This window comes from Zalophus californianus, chromosome 2 (genome assembly GCF_009762305.2).
Source record: "Zalophus californianus isolate mZalCal1 chromosome 2, mZalCal1.pri.v2, whole genome shotgun sequence".
NCBI classification, from domain to species: domain Eukaryota; kingdom Metazoa; phylum Chordata; class Mammalia; order Carnivora; family Otariidae; genus Zalophus; species Zalophus californianus.
The window spans coordinates 84,280,142-84,303,975 of NC_045596.1; the positions used below are offsets into that span (position 1 = coordinate 84,280,142).

Consider the following 23,834-nt stretch of genomic DNA (forward strand, 5'->3'; position numbering starts at 1 on the left):
AATTTGAGATTAATCTCTTTGATTTCTATATGAACTCCACTCTGAATACTGGCCACATATGCATCACTCTCCTGTCACTGACGACAACAGAGGTTTATGAAACAAGCAACCAGTTGTTTCAAGATATCCTCTGTGAGTTCAGCTGCAGTCTTTCCAGAAACATAAGAATGACTTCTTTATATCAACTCTTAACACCTTTCATACAGACAAATCTAACTTGCACATTTGATCTCTATGAAGCATCTGAAGTGCTACCAAAAAGAATTCCAAGGTATTTTGTTTTTTTTTATATCTGCCACTACTAAAGCATACACTGATGTCATGTTTCACTTTCATTCTTTCTTTAGTTTTAGTTTTAAAACAATTAACAATTCCCACAACTATATGGTCAACTAATCTTCAACAAAGCAGGAAAGAATATCCAATGGAAAAAAGACAGTCTCGCTAATAAATGATGCTGGGAAAAAACTGGAATGCCACATGCAGAAGAATGAAACTGGACCATTTCCATACACCATACAAAAAAAATAAATTCAAAATGGATGAAAGACCTAAATGTGAGACAGGAATCCATCAAAATCCTAAAGGAGAACACAGGCAGCAATCTCTTCGACCTCAGCCATAGCAACTTCTTATTAGACATGTTTCTGGGGGCAAGGGAAACAAAAGCAAAAATGAACTACTGGGACTTCATCAAGATAAAAAGCTTCTGCACAGGAAAGGAAACAATCGACAAAACTAAAAAGCAACTGATGGAATGGGAGAAGATATCTGCAAATGACACACCTGGTAAAGGATTAGTATCCCAAATCTATAAAGAACATATCAAACTCAACACCAAAAAGACAAATAATCCAGTTAAGAAATGGACAGAAGACATGAATACAGATTTTTCCAAAGAAGAGATTCAAGATGGCCAACAGACACATGAGAAGATGCTCACCATCACTCATCATCAGGGAAATACAAATCAAAACCACGATGAGATACCACCTCACACCTGTCAGAATGGCTAAAATTAGCAACACAGGAACCAACAGGTGTTGGCGAGGATGTAGAGAAAGGGAAACCCTATTACACTATTGGTGGGAATGCAAACTGGTACAGCCACTCTGGAAAACAGAATGGAGGTTCCTCAAAAAGTTAAAAATAGAACTACCCTACAATCCCACAATTGCACTACTAGGTATTTAGCCAAAGGATACAAAAATAGAGATTCGAAGGGGCACATGCACCCCAATGTTTATAGCAGCACTATAAACAATAGACAAATATGGAAAGAGCCCAAATATTCATTGACTGATGAAGAAGATGTGGTATATATACAATGGAATACTACTCAGCCATCAAAAAGAATGAAATCTTGGGGCGCCTGGGTGGCTCAGTCGGTTGAGCATCCAACTCTTAACTTCAGCTCAGGTCATGATCTCAGGGTTGTGAGATTGAGCCCCATGTTGGGCTCCATGCTAAGAGGGCAGTCTACTTCATGCTTCACTTCCTCTCCCTCTGCCCCTCCCCCTGCTTGCATGCTCTCTCTTCCTCTAAAACAAATATATAAATCTTTTTTAAAAAAAAAAGAATGAAATCTTGCCATTTGCATTGACGTGGATGGAACTAGAATGTATTATGCTAAGTGAAATAAGTCAGAGAAAGACAAATACTACATATGATTTCACTCATACGTGGAATTTAGGAAACAAAACAGATGAACATATGGGAAGGGAAAAAGAGAGAGAGGGAAGCAAACCGTAAGAGACTCTTAATGATAGAGAAAAAACTGAGGGTTTACGGAGGGAGGTGGGTGGGGGATGGGCTAAATGGGTGATGGATATTAAGGCGGGCACTTGTTATGATGAACACTGGGTGTTATATGTAAACGATGAACCACTAAATTCTACTCTTGAAACCTATATTACACTATATGTGAACTAACTAGAATTTAAATAAAATTTGGAAGAAAAAAGTAACAAGGAATTTCAACTCTAAAGATATTAAAATTAGTAAAATATTTCATATATGAATTCAAATATGCACTTACCAAACAAAATATTACATATTACACATCACAGTTCACACTTTCCTCGATTTAAGTTTTTTTTAACAGACTTTTTTTAGAGCAGTTAAGATTCACAGGAAAATTGAGGGGAAAGTACGGAAACTTCCCATATACCCTCGCCCCCATAGTGCATGGCCTTCCTCATTACCAGCATCCTCCACTATGATGGTACATTAGTTACAACTGATAAGCCTATACTGACACATCATTATCACCCAAAGACCTAGTTTACATTTTACTTCACTCATGGTGTGTTACATTCTATAGGTTTGTACAAACGTATAACAATGTGTTATCATTATGGTATCATACAGAGCAGTTTCACTGACCTCAAAATCCAGTATGCTCCACCTATTCATCCCTCCCTCCTCCCCACAGCCCCTAGCAACCACTGATCTTTTACGGCTTCCATAGTTTCATCTTTTCCAGAATGTCATATACATGGAGTCATACCACATGGAGCCCTTTCAGATTGGCTTCTTTCACTTAGTAATCATCATTTAAGCTTCCTCCAAGTCTTTTCGGGGCTTAATAGCTCATTTCTTTTCAGCATTGAATAAAATTCCATTGTCTGGATCCACCAGGTTTACTTAGCACTTCACTTACTGAAGGACATCTTGGTTGCTTCCAAGTTTTGGCAATTAGGAATAAAGCTGCTGTAAACAGTGATGTACAGATTTTGTGTGGACATAAGTTTTCAGTCCCTTGGATAAATAGTGAGCAGATCGATTGCTGGATCGTATGGTAAGAGTATATTTAGTTTTGTAAGAAACACCAGACTGTCCTCCAAAGTGACCAACTGTACCATTCTGCATTCCCACCAGCAATGAAGGAGAGTTCCTGCTGCTTCACATCCTCACCAGCATTTGGCATTGTCCTTTTTGGCCACTCTTTTTTGTTGTTTGTTTTTTATTTATTCATTTGACAGAGAGAGCGAGCAAGCGAGATCACGAGCAGGGGGAAGGGTCAGAGGGAAAGGGAGAAAGAAGGAGGCCCCCCACAGAGAAGGGTGCCCAACTCTGGTCTCCATCCCAGAGCCCTAGGATCATGACCTGAGTCACCCAAGTGCCCCATGTCTTGGCCATTCTAATAGGTGTGTAGTGCCATCTTGTTCTAATTTGCATTTTCCTAATGACATGTGATGTGGAATACCTTTTCATATGCTTATTTGCCATCTGTATCTCTTCAAGTTTCTGTTACGGTTTTTGGCCCATTTTTTAACTGGGTTATTTTCTTATTGTGAGTTTTAATAGTTCTTCATGTATTTTGTTTAACAAGGTATGTCTTTTGCAAACACTTCTCCCAACTGTGACTTGTTTTCTCATTCTCTTGACATTGTCTTTGGCAGAGTAGAAGTTTTTAATTTTTTTTAAAGATTGATGTATTTATTTGAGAGAGAAAGAAAGAGTACAAGTGCAAGTAGGGGGAGGGGTTTAAGGAGAGGCAGAGAGAGAACCCCAAGCAGACTTCCTTGGAGTGTGAAGACTGACACGGGGCTCAATATCACGACCCTGAAATCATGACCTAAGCCGAAATCATGACCTAAGCCGAAATCATGACCTAAGCCAAAATCAAGAGGTGGACGCCAAACCAACTGAGTCACCCAGGTGCCCCCACCCTGGGTGTTGTTAATTTTAATGAAGTTTTTATGGATGTTTTTAATTTTAATTTTAATGAAGTTCAGCTTATCAATTATTTCTATTTAAAATTTTAAGCATAAAAATAAAAATTCCAAGAGGTCACACTGAAGTAGCTCATGTTAAGTTTTTGCTTTTTTACAATCACTCTGCTATTGTTGTTTCTAATCTACTTTTAAATACAAGAATATGTAATAAGACAGAGAATGGGGACATAAACTATTCCAAAACAAGTTTAAACTATTTTAAACTACTATAAACTTGCTTTCAAAATGACTATATGCAGCTGAGTCTCCATGATCCTGGGGACAACTAACTGTATAACTAAGAGTTCTCCAAATTTACTTCCATGTAGAATATAACATTTATTAAAGAGTTAATAATTAAAATGTGCTAAATTGAAGCCTACGTATGTTACTAAAACTCAAGAATAATCTCACAGATGGATAAAACTTAGACCAACAAAAGATTTTGCAAGGAGGAGTATTTAATCACTGACATTGTATAGAATTGCCAGACATACTACTAATAATATGCAGGCCAACCTGTAACCTACACATAATGCACCCACTTACTGCCTGTACCCAGGGCTAACTGCTCCCATGACCCAGCCTGGGTAAGCCACTACCCATAGCCATTTTGGAAATGTTTAATTAAAACCTGACAGAAAGACAAAAGGGCGTGGGGCACCTGGGTGCTTAGTCCTTCAGCTCAGGTCATGGTCTCAGGGTCCTGGGATCAAGCCCTGAGTTGGGCTCCCTGTTCAGCAGGGAGTCTGCTTCTCCCTCTCCCTCTACCCCTCCCCCTGCTTGTGCACGCTCTCTCTGTCTCTTTCTCTCAAATAAATAAATTAAATCTTTAAAAAAAAAGACAAAAGGGAAATTTACTAAGATGAACAGTGTCCCTCAAAATTCATGTCACTCAGAAACTCAAATGTTTTTGCCCTAGGAAACCTGGGACACACAGAGGGAGACATACTTCACAGTCTCTGAACTCTCAGTGTTGATCAGAAGTACAGAGTAGTCAGAAATACACCCTGATTATTCTGAATTCCATATTTTTTAGCTATATACTTTTAAGGTCTTTAAAGAGCAGCACTTAGAAAGAAAAAGAAAAAAATTTCACTGGCATTGTGCTCTCTTTCTGCTCTGTAGATACGGCAAAGATGAAACTGGGAACTTAAAGAAACAAAGAACAAAGCAAAATTTGAAAAAAGAAAAAAAGAGGAATAAATCTCCATTTTTGTTCTAATAGCTAGGGGCAATTTTTTACCTCTTCTGGCTTAGGAACTGTGCAATATAATTTCTAATCCTGGATTACATACTATTACATTATCTTGTCTATTTCCCTACAATAATTTAATTGGAGAATCTTGATGCTAAGTCAAATACAAACAACTACCTTCTGTTGCTTTTAGCAAGATTTACCTTACATAGGGAATACATGGGAGAGTCTTACAAAATAAGTGGTGCTAAAGAGAAATATCAACTAATTGATTTCCTATTTTTCTAGAAAGGTAAACTGTAATAGTCCTTCAAACATACTTATTATGTCTCTGACACATATTAGGTAGGAATTCAGTATAATCAATTAGTAGGATAAAAATATTCAATTAACCTGGGCAGAAGATAGCTAAACAGTGATTAGGAAGATATTTTTATCCCATTTACCCAGAGTAGCCTCTCCCACTACACTTATACACAAAACTTCCTTTGTTAAAAGAAAGCTGACTCCACCAGACTTGCATTCTAGGGTCCCCATGAAATGACTTTTTGGACAGAATTTATAATATCCCAATGCCTATCTTTTATTTTTTAATTTATTTTTAAAATTTTCTATATTTTCTTCATATGACCTCCCTTCAACTTACAGTATGTGCCTCAGCATTATTTCTTTCAACAATAAAAAAATTTTTCAGTCATCCAGATATTCTTCCCTGTTCACAAGGAAATGTAGTCAGCCCTTTCCCCTCCTACTAGACCCAGTACATCTCTGCTACATGGGCTGCATCCAAAATTTGTAACTTCCCCAAGGCCTTTTGTCTGAGTTAACTGTGCTGCTGTCTTGAGACATACTCAGTAAAACAAAAAATAAAAATGCAGATGTCTAGGACACCTGGGTGGCTCGGTGGGTTAAGTGTCTGCCTTTGGCTCAGGTCATGATCCCAGGGTCCTGGGATCGAGTCCCTGCTTCTCCCTCTGCCTGCTGCCCCCATCCCCGCTTGTGTACACTCTCTCTCTCTTTCTCTCTCTAATAAATAAAATCTTTTAAAAAAATGTATATGTCTAATCTCAATGGAAGAGAGGCATAAAAGATACAAAATTGAAGCAAGATGGATTTCAATAAGAGTTTAAAAATAGGAACAGTTATACATAGAGCAAGCCCAAGATAACAACAGAACCATCAGGATACGAGAGCAATTGAGGTGAGACAAGGAGGTGCCCGTGACAAGAACAAAAGTCCTGACACAATAGCTCGTACTGGGAGGCATGTGGGCATGTGGCGTAAAAGTGAAATATAAGCACTCTGGAAGGCAGTTTAGTACGCTCTCTCAAAGCTGACCAACACGTGCCCTGAGATCCAGTGATTCCAGTCCCAGCAGAAATGCTGTGCTCTGACTGATCATCAATAATGTTCATAGTAGTGTTACCCAGAATGGCCAAGACTGGAAACTACCTAAATTTCAACAGCAGAATGTATCACACATTGAAATATCACACAGCAATATAAATAAACAAACTACAGCTATATATGACCACATATCTAAATGTCACAAATACAATGTTGAGCCAAGTTAACCAGACACAAAAGAATACATACCACGTGGTTCCCTGTACACAAAAGTTAAAGACAGGCAAACTAAACTATAGTGTTACAAGGCAGGATAGTGGATCTTTAGGAAGGAGGAAAGCGCAGTGATTGGGGAGGCTCACAAAAGGCAGGGGGAGTTTTGGAGGGGCTAGCAATGCTCTATTTCTTGATCAGGGTAACTGTTACATAAACATTCTTTTTCTAATCGTTCATTAAGCATTTCACATATGTTCTGTGTATTTTTCTGTATACGTGTTATACTTCACAATAAACAGAAAATAAAAAGAAATTCTAATCTGACAACACGGATGGACCTAGAGGGTATTGTGTTAAGTGAAATAAGTCAGACAGAGAAGGACCAATACCATATGATTTCACTGACATGTGGAATCTAAAAACCAAAACAAACAAATAAACAAACAAGAGCAGAAACAGACCCAATTTCTGTTTCAACAAATTGATGGTTGCCAGACGGGAGGGGGTGTGAGGATGTGTAAAATGGGTGAAGGGGAGGGGGAGCTACAGGCTTCCAGTCACAGAATGAGTAAGTCACCGACATAAAAGCACAGCACAGGGAATATAGTCAATGGTACTGTAATAGTGTCACACAGTGACAGACGGTAGCCACACTTGTGGTGAACATAGCATATTATACAGTTATCCAAACAGTATACTGTACACCTGAAACTAATGTAACATTGTGTGTCAACTATACTTCAGTTTAAAAAAAAAGAAGAAAAGAAACCCCAATCTGACACTTTCCCACCAAAGAGATAAGACTAAGAGACCCCTGCCGAGACAGATAAGGATGGCAAGTAGCAGTCAAATTTCTTGCTTGCTGAACGCTGGCAAGTCTGAAACCATTGAAAACATGAAGAAATTTAGGGCTGCCAAGTGTTGAATTCCCGGGAAGAACCACCCTGGAAACACAGGTCAATTAGGTATTATTTCTCATTTACAAAATGTGAAATTAATCTACACTTTAATCTAAATTTCAAAGGCAAACACTGATTCCTGAAACTTGCAGAGAGCTCAAATTTTTATTTCATTCTGGTTTCCTCTTTTGGGCAATCAGAATCGTGGGGAGGCACAAGAGATCCTCTGATCCAATCTCTACCATCCCAGTCTAATGGACAAATGGGTATAAATACTCTTCAAAGTTCCCACTGCAAACGCATGCTGAGGTGTTCCTCAGTGGCCCATTCTAGTGCGCACAACCTTGACTACCGCACAGCCGCTCCCATGGGTAACCTTGGTCTCACATGCTCCACTCTAAGTTCACTTCCTCCTCTACCTCTATCCTATGAGAGATGAATGAAAAATTTCCTGAATAGCAAGTTAAAGAATTAACAAACGTGTCCTCAGCTCTCTGAGGTAAATTACCCTATTCCTTTAACCTCTTTTTTCTTTAATCACCTTCATGGCTGTTTTCTGAGCCTTCTAATGAGCAGAATACAAAACTGATTTAAATGTTATCGTAAGGTATTAACAGGTTAACTAAAATAGACATAGAACTACTATTCCTATAACATTCCAGAAATAAGAAGACAATTTCAAAAACCACAGCAGGGAAAGAGACCTAGTTTTGGACCCAAGCCTCACCTCAAACTTTAAAGTGTTGCTCAAATACAAGGGATTTCATTAGCATGTGTACAAGCAGGGTAGGCGGAGGGTCCAGAAAACAATTTCAAACCATACCACACACCAAGACACCTTGTAAAAGACCACCAAAGCACCCGAACATGTCATAACCAGAAATCAGTAGTTTATCCAAAGTGAAGGTATTCCGACTCTCAGATAAAGAGATTCCATTCTCAGCCTCAGCTGGGCCCTCGATGCTTCCCCAGATCCTATCATGTTGCCTTAGCCCCTTCTAGCCTTTTCTCTATAGTGGCTACCTCAAGACTTCACTTTCTCAAATTTCTAACTTGCCCCCCATCCCTCTCAACAAGACATTACATCCTAGCGCCCAGGAGAGAAAAAAGTTACCTGACCAGAACTCCCTAAACTTTCTTGCTCAGGTTCACTTTTTCCTGGTGAGACAGCTGAAAGAAGAGCTTGCAATTCCCATAGAAAGAAACTATACCTTACATGGTCCTACAGATCTGCAAAATTACTTCCATCCTCAAGCTCCATCTTTTCCTCTACATATGTTATTTTATTTTTAACCCTATGACAACAAAAACAGAGCCCCTGGCCCCCCACTGAATCCATCCACTGGTGTGGTGACATCATCCTCCCCTACCTTATCAGAGACCGCGCCCTCTCCACCCCCTCTCTGGTTTTGAACTGTTTTCAGTCTCGCCCTGCTTACTGACTCCTTCCCATCAGGATTTTGTTATCATTGCTCTTCATTCTCTTAATGGCGTTCTTTCTTATGTTGCAACATTTGAACTTATAGGACAGTTGCAAAGGTAGTACAAAGAACTCCTGAATACCCTTCACCCAGAGACCCCATTCAAGTTTTGTTAGTTGCCCCAATAACATTGTTTATAGCAAAAAAGATCAGGCACTGCACGGAGCTGTGACATCTCTCTAGTCTCTTTCAATGTGGAATAGTTCCTCAGTCCTTCCTTGATACTTTTTAAGATTACAGTAGACTGAAGTGCATTTGAAGGTTTTAGCTAATGGAGCTCAATCTGAGATTGCCTGATGCAGATCCAGGTTATCTGCTTTGACAGGACTATCACAGCTGTATTCTTGTTGCAGCCTGTTAGGTGGACACCATGTCATTTTGTCATGTTGGTGGTGATAACCTTAATCACTTAATCAAGATAATGTCTGCCAGATTTCCCCATTGTATTTTTTCTCCATTATAAATATTTTGTTGAGAGATGCTTTGAGGCTATATAAATATCTCATATTTCATGCCACTTTTATCCTCAGCTTTAGCATCCATTCGTATTTCTTACCTGAATTACTTATAACTATGGGAGTTATCAAATGATTATTATTCTAGTTGCATTATTCCTTCTACATTTATTAGTTGATATTCCACTTTAACAAATCACTTTCCTTTCTCTCATTTACTTGTTAAATGGTTTATAATCTTTTACTACCACTCTTTATTTTAATGCTCAATTTTTTTCAGATTTGGCCAGTGGGAGCACATTAAATTGGTTCCAGTGTCCTTTTGACTTATCCCATCAATCTATTTTTTTTTTTTAAGATTTTATTCATCTGAGGGAGAGAAAGAGCACGTGCACATGAGCGGGGGGTGGGGGGGCAGGAGGGAAAGAGAATCTTAAGCAGACTCTCTGCTGAGCACAGAGCCCAACATGGGGCTTGACCTCAAAACCCTAAGATCATGACCTGAAATGAAATCAAGAGTCTGATGCTTAACCAACTGAGCCACCCAGGTGCCCCAACTTATCCAGTCATCCTTGAGTACCTTCTTACTTTCTAGTGCAGCAAGATAGTCTAAGCTCTAGCCCCAGCATCCATCATTTCTCCAAAGAGCCCTTTAAGTAGACAGTGTTATTTAAAGACCAAGATCTGAACACTAGCTCTGTTCATTGTTACTAGAGTGCCACTATTCTCAGGACCTCTGGGAAGGCCTGGAAAGAGCTAGAAAATGTGTGTGTGTCTGCCTGTCTGTCTGTCCATCTGTCTATCTATAAATATACACACATGCATTTACATCTGTATAGTTCTATTTTTATGCATATGCTGAAAATCATGAGTTCACACTATTAGCTCCAATTCCAATCCATTCTAGATTTTCTCTTTTCTCTTTCTAAAAATATTTTATTTATTTATTTGAGAGGGAGAGGGAGAGAGAGAGAGAAAGAGAGAACAAGCTGGGGAGAGGGGCAGAGGGAGAGGAAGAAGCAGACTCCCCGCCGAGCAGGGAGCCCGAAATGGAGCTCAATCCGGGACCCTGGGATCGTGACCTGGGCTGAAGACAGACGCTCAACTGACTGAGCCACCCAGGCGCCCCAGTGTTTCTCTTTTCTATATGTATACCACCTTCCTCCATCCATGAAAAAGCTAGATCCTCAGTATTTAGATATATTGACTTATTTGCACAGTCCCCTGCATGTAGCCAGTCTTCTGACCCCAACTAGCCATCATTCCCACTTGGCTCAAGGGAGGTTCCCATCAAACATTTCTCAGAGTCATCTCTTCTCACTGTCTCCACTTCCTCACCTTTAGTCACTTCCTGACCCACTGCAATCTGACCTATTCTGGTCGAGTCCAGCAGTCAGTCATCTCATTATTACCAAATCGAAAGGATCTTTCTCACTCCTTTTCCAACTTGAGTTCCTTGCAGCATCTGACACTCTTTGAACACTCTCTGCTTCTTAAAATACTCTTTCCCTCTGGGTTCTGTGACTCCCCAGTCAACTGGTTTTGCCTCTACCTCTTTGGTCATTCCTTCTTCAATTCCTCCATAGGCTCGTTTCCTCCCCCCTTGCTTAATCATGATGATGCCGGGTTTTGTCCTAGGGCTCCTCTCCATGCAGTCCCTGAGGTAGTTCATCCCCTCCCATGACTACAATTAACTTATTCTGTTGATTTCCACTTCCAATCTTTGATCTAGATCTAATTCCTAAGCTCCAGACCTATATAATGAAATGCCCATCAATTATCATTCCTTAGGTGCCTCTTAATCACGCCACACAAAACACATCTAACACAGAAATAATTTCCACCCTATCCTGTCGCTCAAACCTGATCTTCTTTCTGAGTAATTGCGTTCAAAGAACAGAAATGCAACCTGTTCAGTGGCCCAAACCAGCAACTTAAGAACCATTGCTAACCCACCCCTCTCTCCCATCCCCACATCAACAAGTCTGAGGGTATTAACTCCCAAATCTCTCTCAAATCTATTTCTTCAGCAATTCTATAGACTGAGCAATCATCATCCTGTGCCTGGATCACCACCACAGTCTTCTAACTGGCCTCCCATTCTTGTCATTCTTCCAATCTGATCTGCACAATCCTTGTAAAACAAATATGGTCATGGCTCTCTCTTTCCCTGCATAGAATTCCCACTGCCCTTAAGGCAGTCCAGTCCTCCACATCGCTTCCCAGACCCTGCATGAGCTTGCCCCAGCCTACCTTTATGAAACCACCCCTTCTTCTACTTCAAACTCAAACTCAGCCACATTGAAATGATTTTCACCTCCACAATCACACAATATTCCTTTGAGCCCCTGGGCCCTGACATATGATTGTCCCTCTGCCTCTTTGCTACATTGTTTGGTCAAATTCTACTCATCCCTGAGAACACAAATATCACCTTCTCTGGGAGTCTTCCCAGAATGCTCCTGCTCTGGTCCTTCTACGGTACTCTATATTTCTCTAGCATGCTTATTATATTTTATTGCAACTGTTTGTTTAATTATTTAATTTCCCAACCAAATTGTTAGTTTCACTAAGACCTCAGAGAGAAGTGGAAACAATGTCTTACTCACTGCTCTACCACCAGAGCCTAGCCAAGTGGCTGAAACCCAGTAGATGCTCGCTAAGTATTTAGTGAATGAATGAGTCTCAAAAATAACAAACTCTATAGTTGCCACAGCCAAAGGGTACACTTCACAGATATACATTAACACAAGGCATGGAACAATACACCTTTCACTCCTGGCCAATTCAAAAAATGGCATCTCTGTATGTAATAAACAATAACGCAACCATACTAGCCTGAATGAAAAGAATTATTTCCCACAAACAGAAAAACACAGAAGTTCCTCTTCCTTTCATAAAAATAAGACACGACAACTCAACATGTGAGAGAGCAGACATCTTGTACCAAGACGGTTAGAATAAGAGTGAATGTTTTGGCCCTTTAGACAGCTGTAGGATATTCTCCCTACAAATTGTGGACACACACACACACACACTCACACACAACGTCTCAGAAAATATAGAGCATGAATAAACAAAGAAAAAATAGATAATGAGCTTCTAAAGCATATATTTCCATATTTAGCATGGTGTCTGGCCCAAAGGACAGGTAACCCCAAATGTGAGAGATGAAACCAGAGTATAACCCCAGCTAACTGCAAACACCAAAGGTTGATGCTGGGGGAAGGAGGAGACCTACGAAGGGGATTCAGATTGCTACTACTTATAAGCCAGATCCAGGTTATGTCATCTTTACTGTCCCATTTTACATATAAGGAAATGACACTTGAAGGACTAAATAAGTAGCCTAGAGCTAATAAATGCCTAAGTGTAGTTCTTTCCAGTCCTCAGTGCTATACCCCAAACCAGGCAGGACCTAGTCATTTCTTTAGACTAAAGACAAATTTTCCTTTCAATATCCTCTAGCTAAGGTTACCATAAGGTTTATTCACAGATTTAGAGACAAAACAGATGGCTATACCTTCAGGAGGAAACATTTTTATTGTATTTTTAATTTTTTAATTTTTATTTTTTTTAAGAATTCTTGTTAATCTAGATGGGTGTGGTAAATGTATCGCAGTTACATTTTTTAAAGATTTTATTCATTTATTCATGAGAGACAGAGAGAGAGAGAGAGAGAGAGAGAGAGAGAGAGAGGCAGAGGGAGAAGTCCCCTGATGTGGGACTCAATCCCAGGGCCCTGGGATCATGACCTGAGCCAAAGGCAGATGCTTAACCGACTGAGCCACCCAGGGACTCTGTATTCTTTTTAATAATGGTCCCTGACAGATTGAGGAGGGGGGCAAGATTTTTCTAGAGGTACTTTGAGAGCAATACTTTTGAGTACAGGGACTATTTTTCCCCATTGTCTTCTCTAGATAGCTCCAGTTTCAATCTTGACTCAATTTTAGAAGTTTTAAAGTGACATGAAAAGGCAGTTTTACGTAAAATGACCCATATAAGATGTCTTAATTCTAAAAGGAGAACTCAAGTACACTGCTTTGGAAAAGGGATCCTGAGGCTCACCTATCATTTTGCCTTTCAGAATCAGAGAGGCTTGAGGATACAAAGCACACTGTGAGAGGGGGGAATGGATGAAACTGTAAGCTCCGTGTCAGAACCTTAGTCCCCTTCTGCCACTAGATTCCCTGAATGGTAACAACCAGTCTTATATTCCCCAGGCAGGAGAGTGGAGAACTTCCTCACTGGCAAAGCTAAACACACACACACACGCAGGCACGTGCACGCGTCCACGTGCACATGCACGATCTATAGCTACTGACATGTGGGCATCACCACATGATAAAGCTGGATTTCCACCTCAATAATGAATACTGAACCTCATATAGGACTTCTTATCTGCATTTTTGTGAGTTAATCTTCAGAATGGACACCAAGGATCACCAGACATTCAAGGACGACCTCTAATGGGAAAGACAGAGATCAAAACAAATGGAAGAAATAAAGAAATATGGAAAACAAAACAATGCAGAGAAAACTTGAAAAATACTTATAGTAATAATTAACATTTTAAGAGAAATGAGAAGATATAATTAAAAAATATAAATAGGATGCAATTTAAAAATAAATTAAATTTATTTCTCTTTTGGAGAACCTGGCTGGCTCAGTCAGTAGAGCATGCAACTCTTGATCTAGAAGTTGTGAGTTCAAGCCCCACACTAGGTGTGGAGATTACTTAAAAACAAAATAAGGGTCACCTGGGTCGCTCAGTTGGTTAAGTGTCTGCCTTCAGGCCAGGTCATGATCTCAGGGTCCTGGGACTGAGCCCTGCAACCTCGTCCTGCTCAGCAGGGAGTCTGCTCCTCCCTCTCCTGCCCACCCCTGCTTGTACTCTCTTGTGCAAGTGCTCTCTCTCTCTCTCTCTCTCAAATAAATAAAATCTTTTAAAAATTTTTTTTCAAATTAAATCTTTAAAAAAATTAATAACATTATAAAAACAAAAAACTTTTTAGAAATTTTTTAAAGCGACAACAAAAATGAAGAATCTAATTTTAAAAACTGAAGATAAAATCAAGTAACTCTCCCAGAAGACAGAATAAAAAAATAAGATAGAATACAGAAAGGAAAGTCTAAGAATATTGCTCAGTCCAGGAGGTCCAATATCTGATTAATAGTTGTACCAAAAAAATAAAACAAAGATAATGAATGAAAAATTATGAAAGATATAACAAAATTTCCAGATTGAGTTTCTAGACTGGAAGAGCCCACAAGGATAACTAGCAGAACAACAACAACAAAAATCCACTCATTTTCAAATTTTTAAATTTAGATTATCAGAGGTAAAGAAATCCTAAAAGCTTCCAGAAGCCAACAAAAAGAGTCCTATACAAGAAAAACAAAAATTAGAATGTAATTATATTTCAAAACAAAAATACTAAAAGCTAAAAGATAATGAAGCAATGTCTTCAGACTGTGAAGGAAAATTATTTCCAACCTAGACTTCCATACCCAGCCAAACTATCAAGTAACGGTGAAGACAGACTTCATGTATTTGCATGTCTACTCTGCAAGTTCTCAAAAATGTTATCTCCTACACAGCCGTTCCCAGGAATCTATAGTGTACCAGCAAATGTGGAAAGTCAGATTAAAAAAAAAAAAGAAACATGGGCCCAAAGAAACAGGGTTCCATGTTTAATCCAAAAGGAAGATGAAGAGAATACCTAGAATTCCTAGAAGACAAATAAATAAAATTCCAAGAATAATAATAAAAGGAAGTTCCAGGACAACAGTTAAGTAGAATCTCTAGAGAGTAACCAAGCAAGATCAGGGAGATGAAGAAATGGCTCTAGAAGAGAGTTTCGAGAGATAACAAAAATTAGAAGAAGAAGAATAGTAACAATAAACAATGGATAGGGCACCTAGTGAGTGTGACTAAATTTAAAATGTATTTCAAGTATGTCACAGAGTTTGTACATGATTTAGAGGAAGATAAAAGAAAAACAAAGCACCTGGTAACCTGAGGCAATTATTAACTCTAAGGAAAAGAGAAAGTTGCAAAAGAAAGGAAATATGATTTTAGGACACCATGCAATTCAGCTTTGAACAGTATATACATAATATAATAATGTAAACACTGAATACGAAGTTAACAAAAATGGCCACTGGACAACACTGGAAGGGCAGAGGGAGGTAAAATGTGTACATTGGGGGCCAAGCAGGGGTCAACAGAGAAAATCATGTAAGAGAGCTATATCTTCATCCTCTAGGTTTGAAGTCAATAGATAATACATCAAACTGAAAAATTAGAAAATGCCCATAGAAGCAGGTTATTTGGGAAGGTGAAGATAAACAGAAGAAATAAGTAAAAGTTAAAAATGATTGATTCTGAGGAATAGAAAATAGGAATAGGAAGCATTGGGCAAGGTACCCTATTACCTTCTGGTAATATCTGAGCTTTAAAATTATACATATGTACTACTTTGATATAATGTAAAATGTAAAAACACAGTAGGAGAATATTTATAAATAAAATAATATGTAAAGCCTGATCCATTTGTAAATATAAATACACACACATACACACACACAGAAGCTTCAGAATGCATGTAACTGTTACTAATGACTGTCTCTGTGTGATGAGATTACAGGAGTTTTGCTGGTTTCTTCTTTTCCTACAAAGATCTGTTTTGCTATTTTAACAAGAAACATACTTTTTCTTCACAAAGTATTTTAAAGTATTCGCTTACCTTAGCTGATTTTTCAATACTTAAGCCTCCATCCAGTTTAAAAAGAATTGTCATGTTGTAACCAGTCTGGTTTCCATGTCCATGAGGCCACCAAGTTTCTACGGTAACATTCTTTGAAGAAACAATGTAAGTCATTTTATGTAGTTTGTGGCGTATTTTCAGCAAAATATTATAGTGATTAAGTGCATTATATCAATGTCTCATAGAGTCAATCACAGAAATTCTAGGTTCTATATTAGGCCAAATTATACCAATCCATACATAATACTTAAAAAATCAACATGCTAAGTGTTTCAGCATGGATTAATATACCAAAAGGGAAAGGAAAGAACAGAATACCATGGGTTTCCAGAAAAACAATTTTTTTCATTTCTAACACCGAAGCTTACATTCATTCTGTATTCTTAACAGTTAGAATTGGACTTTGAGGTTGACTCTTTTTCCAAGTCCAGAACTAGAAATTGTTTCTCACTTTTAATCTTACTTTTAATCTAAAATTCTCACTTTATCCGAATAGTCACAACGTTGCTTTACTCCATCCTGTTCAGTTCACAATGATCAATTAGAGGAATAAAAAAAGGAAAAAGAAAAGGGAAAATCCAGCCCACTTCTACCCATGAAAGATCAGGAGTTTGGAATTAGAATTCTGCATGTGAAATAAGCACCAATATTCAAAATAATTTACTGTATTTAATAATCACTGGAATCAGAAATAATCAGAAATTATACAGAATTATACAGAAATAATCACTGTATTTAAATGTAATGCTTATAATGTATTTTGGATTTAGGATACTGCAAAGAGTGCAGAAAAATTAAGATACAACACACCTGACTTCTTGAGAGAAAAGGATGCTAAATCACATGTTCTCCATTTTCTTAATCTTAAAATTTGGGAATATCGTTCCTTAGTTCGTAACATACACAAAATATACGAGAAGTTAAAAGTGAAGGAGAAAATGGAAAAGTACATTTTTCTTTCATTCTCAGCCCCTTTTTTCTAGCCATTTCTTTTGAATAGTATTGCTTTTCATCTAGTGGTTCTGAGGAAGTACCATCATTCACCTTATTAATTTTCACAAACAGCTCAACAATCCTTTCCCCAGGCTGAAGTTCAATGCTGTATGTCTGCTGTGTCTGCAGTTTAGGGATGGCTACGATCACTTGACCAGAAATTGGCTTTGAGCTGACAACATCAAAAGAAGACTCTATTTCAAGATTCCACCCCTGGGTATGGTTATCTAAGGCATAGAGAAAAAAAAAAAGAAACATTTTATATTATATATATATATATATGAAATATGCTAAGCATTATTGCTGCACTCCTTAGGATTCATTGAAGAAAACACTGAAGCAGCTTCTAAACTAATAAGCACTCCACTGATCCTGTCATGAGAAAAAGTCCAGTGGAAATTCTCATTTAATCTTTAGACTTTAATCATTCATTTTGTTTTTTTGTGTTTTTTTAAATCATTCATTCTGAAGAAGAGAAACCAAAAGCATATATTTTATATATACTTCTACTCTAAAAATGTTACAATCATAAGTCATAAAACTTTATATATAGGGCATGAATAGAATATCTCAAATGAAAATATAACTAAGATTGATACATGCTCATTCCTTTTTATAAAGCAAAGTAAAAATACACAGTTTAAAGCCATATAAGACATAAACTGAGATGTAGTAGAATTAATCAAATGTGAAAAAAGAGAGATATACAGTTGACCCTTGAACAATGTGGGTTTGAATTGCATGGGTCCACTTACATGATTTTTTTCAAAAAATATACTGGAAATTTTTTTGGAGATTTGTGACAATTTGAAAAAACTCACAGTTGAACTACATAGCTTAGAAATACCAAAAAATTATTGTAAGGGTACAATATATAGTACATATACAAAATATGTGTTAGTCGACTCTATGTGTTATTTGTAAGGCTCCTGGTCAACAGCAGGCTATTAGTAGTAAAGTTTTGGGGGAGTCAATGGAGTGCCTAGCTGGCTCAGTTGGTAGAGCTTGCAACTCTTGATCTTCGGGTTGTAAGTTCACATCCCATGTGGGTGTAGAGATAACTTTAAAAAAAAGTTACATGTGAATTTTCAATTGCACAGGGAGTTAGTGCCCCTAATCCTCATGTTGTTCAATGGTCAACTGTTATTTTAAATGTAGATTATTTAACCAAGAAATATTTACTGAGAATATTCTATGTGCCATGTACTTTGCTAAGTGATGGGAATTACATGGTGACCAGGATAAACATGGCCCCTGACCGCCTGAGTTAAGAGTCTAACGGGATATAGCCAAATACAAAAGTGACATAATACCAGGATGGGAGAAATATGAGGTTGTTCTGAGAAAACATTCACAGGAAGTAAGGTCACTTAACTTACAGGGGTGAGGGAAGGTCCTTCAGAATAAACAGTATCTAGCTGAGCCCAGAAGGATGCTTTAGCTAAGTTCAGAGGCAGATGAGAAGTTTTCTAGGCATGATGAAAACCAAGGGTGAAGAGCCATGAGTGAGGAGAGCAATGCTTTTAACAAAAACTTGAGCAATAATGAAACTGGTAAGGGAGATCAGAGAGGAAGTAAGCAGGGTCCAGCTCATCCTGGCTCGTGTGAGGAGTTTGGCAACTTTACCCTAGATCAATGAGGAGCCGCTGGAGATTTTTCATCAAAAAGGAAAACATGGGGCATCTGGGTGGCTCAGTCAGTTAAGCCTCTGCCTTTGGCTCTGATCATAATCCCAGAGTCCCAGGATCCAGCCCCATGTCGGGCTCCCCGCTTAGCAGGGAATCTTCTTCTCCCTCTGATTTTCCTCCCCCTTCCCGTGCTCTATCTCTCTCTTTCAAATAAGCCTTAAAAAAAAAAAAAAAAGGAAAACACGATCAGATCTGCATTTAAAAAAAATTACAAAGGGCTCCCTCACAATGACATAGCAGGATAAAAACAGAAGAAGCAGACAGACATGAAATTTCTATCTGTGCAAAAGGGACAGAAGGTGCCACTTGGAAAATCTTGGAATGGAGAGGAAGAAAAGAAAAAGAAAAGGGAGCAAGACTGAAGAGGGAGGCCACAGGGAGAAAAGAAAGATGAGACAGCTGCCTAAGGAATAACCCTTCGGGAGTGGAGTTTGTGAATGGGGTAGAACGTTTCAAGAGGGTTCTGAAGTAGTGTTTTATATTACGTGCAACATAACCCCTTCCTCCATCATCCACTAAACTTACATTGTTTAGTCTCCAGAATAGAATCTGTGTTTGGTTTTGGTTTTAAAATAAGACAGTATGCCAAAGGAGGCTTTGGGCAAGAGCAGGGTAGAAAAGCTGACTCATACTTTTTAAGTTACACAGGAGAAACCAGGGATGGAGTCCCGAAAAAGGTTGCATAGGCAGGATGTGAGAGCCACTAACAAAAGTTCTCATTCCTGATTGCCACAGAAAGGACAGTGACTAGTGCAGATACACTTAGTTTGTATGATCTGGGGCAAGAAACAGGAATTTCCTGCTGAGTGGCTTCTATTCTTCTCTGTGAAAAAGAGATGGGAAAAGGTTGCCTGCTGACAAATATCTTAGAGACCATTTGCCTACAAATAAGGAGGGGACTAATAACCATGGCTCTGCTGCAGATGAAGGAAAAGTATGTATGCTGATCAATGAGCAAAGACTTTATAACTGGCATTCCTTACAAATGTGGAGCCACTATCAGGCTTACTGTAAAGATGATCATAGCACGTCTCATCATCTGTATCCCACATCAACCAAAAGCAGATGGACTGGATGCACACGGAAGTAAAACTAATCCTGAACTTAAGAACTATTTTATTTTTTAAATGATCCATTCCTTTTTTTAAGATTTTATTTATTTATTTGAGAGAGAGTGCACAAGCTGGTGGGGGTGGGGGAGAGGAGCAAAGGGAGAAGCGGATGCCCTGCTAAGCAGGGAGCTGGATGTGGGGCTCAATCCCAGACCCTGAGATCATGACCTGAGCCAAAGGCAGACGCTTAACCGACTGTGCCACCCAGGTGCCCCTTAAATGATCCATTCTTAGGAACACTAGTCAATGATCCTTGAATTGATTTGTTCTGATCCAGCCAATTCTGGAGTTTACCCGCCCATAGCCTCCAAGTTTTTCTAAGATATAGTAAAGTATATCAAGACAACCACACTTGTTTGTTAAAGATACTTTCTTCCTACCAAGTATATACTAAGTCTCTCAATTTTCCCTTTACAGCGTTTTTATTGTTTTTAAACAGAAGCACACAGTACAATCTGATCCAAAGGTATTTATTTTCTTAAAATATCCCTAAATCTTTGACAGCTACATGACCTTCAGCTCCCTATCATATTCCCTCTGGCTTCCCTTACTATCTCTTATTTCAAGAAATAATAATAGATAACATTTACCAAGAACTTCCTGTGAGCTAGGCACTGTTTTATGCTCTCAACATGTATTAACTTATTTAAGCATCACAGCATTTCTTTAAGGTAAATTCTATTATCATCATCGTTTAGATAAGAAAGCTGAAATACAGAGGAGTTAAGTAACTTGCCCAAGGGCACACAGCTAGTAAGGTGCAGAACTTGGACATGAACCAAGACAGTCTGAAACTAGAGACTGTACACTTAACCTCTAAGTTATGCCAATTGTAACCAAATAATTTCCCCCCAAAACCATGTCTTATTGGTGCTCAGAATTTTTACAGCAGGGAGGGGTTTAATTATATAGGGGATCATTTATTTTAATGATATCAAGTGATGACAGACATCAAATATATCTTTTGGCTGAGTCTTTAGCCACAACAGCACAGAGTCATAAGACTTTTGAACTAGATGTTGACAGATCCCCCAGTGTACTTTCTGGTAAGTGTTTAATTCCCTCTAGACCATGGCTGACAAACAACTGGTCTTTGGGCCAAATCTGACCTACCTCCTCTTTTTATAAATAAAACTTTATTGGAACACAGCTGCTATGGACTGAATTGTGTCACCCCACCTCTCCGAAATTCTTATGTGGAAGCCCTAACTCCCCAATATGACTGTATCTGGAGATAAATTTTTAGGAGGTAATTAAGTTAAGTGAGGTCATAAGGGTGAGGCCCTAATCTGATAGGTCTGTGGTCTTATCAGAGGAAGAGATCTACCTCCTTCTTTCCCTCCCTCCCTTCATCTCTTTCTTTCTTTCTGTCTGCCTCTCTGTTTTTCTTTCTTTCTCCCCACCACCCCAATCATGTGAGGACACAGCAAGAAACGCAGCTATCTGCAAGCCAGGAAGAGAGTCCTCACTACAAACTCATCAGCGAGCACCTTGATCTGAGCCTTCCCAGCTTCCAGAACTGTAAGAAATCAATGTCTGGGGACACCTGGGTGGCTCAGTCGGTTAAGCGTCTGCCTTCAGCTCAGGTCAGGATCTCAGGATCCTGGAATCGAGTCCCGCATCGGGCTCCCTGCTCAGCGGGAAGCCTGCTTCTCCCTCTTCCACTCCCTCACTGTCTCTTTCTCTGTCAAATAAATAAAATCTTTAAAAAAAAAAAAAAAAAGGAATCAATATGTATTGTTGGAGCCACCCAGCCTGGGTATTTTGTTAAGGCAGGCTACAACAACCATGCTCATTTGAGTACACGCTGTCTTTGGTTGTCTTTGTGCTACAATGGCTGAGCTGAATAGTTACAATAAAGGCCACATGGCCCAAAAAGCCTAAAACATTTACTATCTGACCCTTAACAGAAAATGTTTATTGATCCCTACCCAAAAAGGCTATTCTAATCTCTCTAATATCTGTAATGAGAAAACCGTCTGCCTCACAAAATAGCCTTCCCTTTTTGTTAGCCTTGACTACTATAAAGTCTTCACATTGAACTGAAATCCCCTTTTCTTTAATTTCTACAGAAAGATTTTAGTTCTGCTCTACTAATAACCAACCAAGTTCAAGCTGACCCCTTGGATGTTTCCTATCACTTCCTCTTCGGTGGAAAATCAGCTGCTTATAAAAGCCTCTGGCAGGAAGACAAATAATGCAGTTCCCAAAGCTTACTGGCAGTTTCTATTGCTTCTAACAGGGAAAGTTCTCAAGTAAGTCAGCAGTCCTCTGGGGCTCATCCAGCTAACTTCCTTGGGTGCTGCTAACTAAAAAAACTAAGGCTGCAGAATTCAAAAACCCAATATGAACACTTGTAAGTCTATTGTGTCGTCAGCAGAGACACTATACCAACATATTTTGCCCTCTCCTCTACTTCCAAATGGAATACAACCCTTCCTTCCAGAAGCCATGGAGAATTTAACTTAATTTAGTCTCCAAAAGCACACGTAGAGTTTTAAATCATCAATAATTTTCCTGGTATTAACTGGTCACTTCTTCTTACTTGTTACTTTTTAAACATATAATCCTGTTTCTAGTTAAGGAGAGCTCCCTCTTATAAATGAAGACCCATTTCTAGAATACAGCTTCCTGTCATACCTCTCCTAGCATTGACAAATTACCCTTTCCTAAAGAATACCCACCACTCCTACCGTGAATAGCCAAAGCAATCTTCAGAAAGAACAAAGCTGGAAGTATCACAATTCCAGATTTCAAGACATACTACAAAGCAGTATGACACTGGCACAAAAATATACACATAGATCAATGGAAGAGAAAAAAGACTCCAGAAATAAACCCATGATTATATGGTCAATTAATTTATGACAAAGGAGGCAAGAATATACAATGGGGAAAAGACAGTCTTTTCAATAAATTGTGCTAGGGAAGTTGGACAGCTACATGCAAAAGAATGAAACTGGACCACTTTCTTACACTATACTCAAAAATGAACTCAAGATGAGCTAAAGACCTAAGTGTGAGACATGAAACCATAAAATTCCTACAAGAAAACATAGGGAGCAATTTCTCTGACATCAGCCTAAGCAACATTTTTCTAGATATGTCTCCTAAGGCAAGGGAAACAAAAGCAAAAAGAAATAAGTAGAACTATATCAAACTAAAAAGCTTTTGCGTAGCAAAAAAAAACCATCAACAAAATAAAAAGGCAAGCTACTGAATTCAGGGGCACCTGAGTGCCTCAGTCAGTTAAGTGTCTGCCTTCAGCTCAGGTCATGATCTCAGGGTCCTGGGATCGGAGCCCTAAATCGGGCTCCCTGCTCGGTGGGGGGCCTGCTTCTCCCTCTCCCCGTTCATGCTCTTTCTTGCTCTCTCGCTCTCTCTCTCTCTCAAATAAATAAATAGTATCTTTAAAAAAAAAAAAAAGGCTACTGAATTCAGGAAGATATTCACAAATGATATACTCTATAAGGGGCTAATATCCAAAATACACAAAGAACATATACAACTCAACACCACAAAGACAAATAATCCAATTAAAAAATAGGCAGAGGATCTGAACAGACATTTTTCCAAAAAAGACATACAGTTGGTCAACAGACACATGAAAAGATGCTCAACATCACTAACCATCAGGGAAATGCAAACCAAACCACAATGAGATATCACCTCACATCAGTCAGAATCGCTAGAATCAAAAAGACAAGAAATAACAAGTGGTGGTGAGGATGTAGAGAAAAAGGAACCCTTGTGCACTGTTAATGGGAATATAAATTGGTGAAGTCACTGTGGAAAACCATATGGAGGTTCCTCAAACAATCAAAAATAGTAATACCATATGATCCAGTAATTCCACTACTGGATATTTACCCAAAGAAAATAAAAACACGAATCTGAAAAGATATATGCATCCCTATGTTTATTGGAGCATTATTTACAACAGCCAAGATAAGGAA

The 23,834-nt window shown here is 38.7% G+C and overlaps 1 protein-coding gene across 2 annotated transcripts in view; it reads right to left on the minus strand.

Annotated features, from left to right (window-relative positions):
• MANBA (mannosidase beta) overlaps positions 1-23,834 on the minus strand; it is a 122,416-nt gene that overhangs the window by 58,346 nt on the left and 40,236 nt on the right. For both annotated transcript variants that reach the window (XM_027598546.2, XM_027598545.2), the window contains exons 6-7: positions 17,130-17,305; positions 16,065-16,175 (exon numbers count right to left, since the gene is read on the minus strand). In XM_027598546.2, the coding sequence (XP_027454347.2) occupies positions 16,065-16,175; positions 17,130-17,305 (287 nt within the window). The remainder of the gene's footprint in view (positions 1-16,064; positions 16,176-17,129; positions 17,306-23,834) is intronic.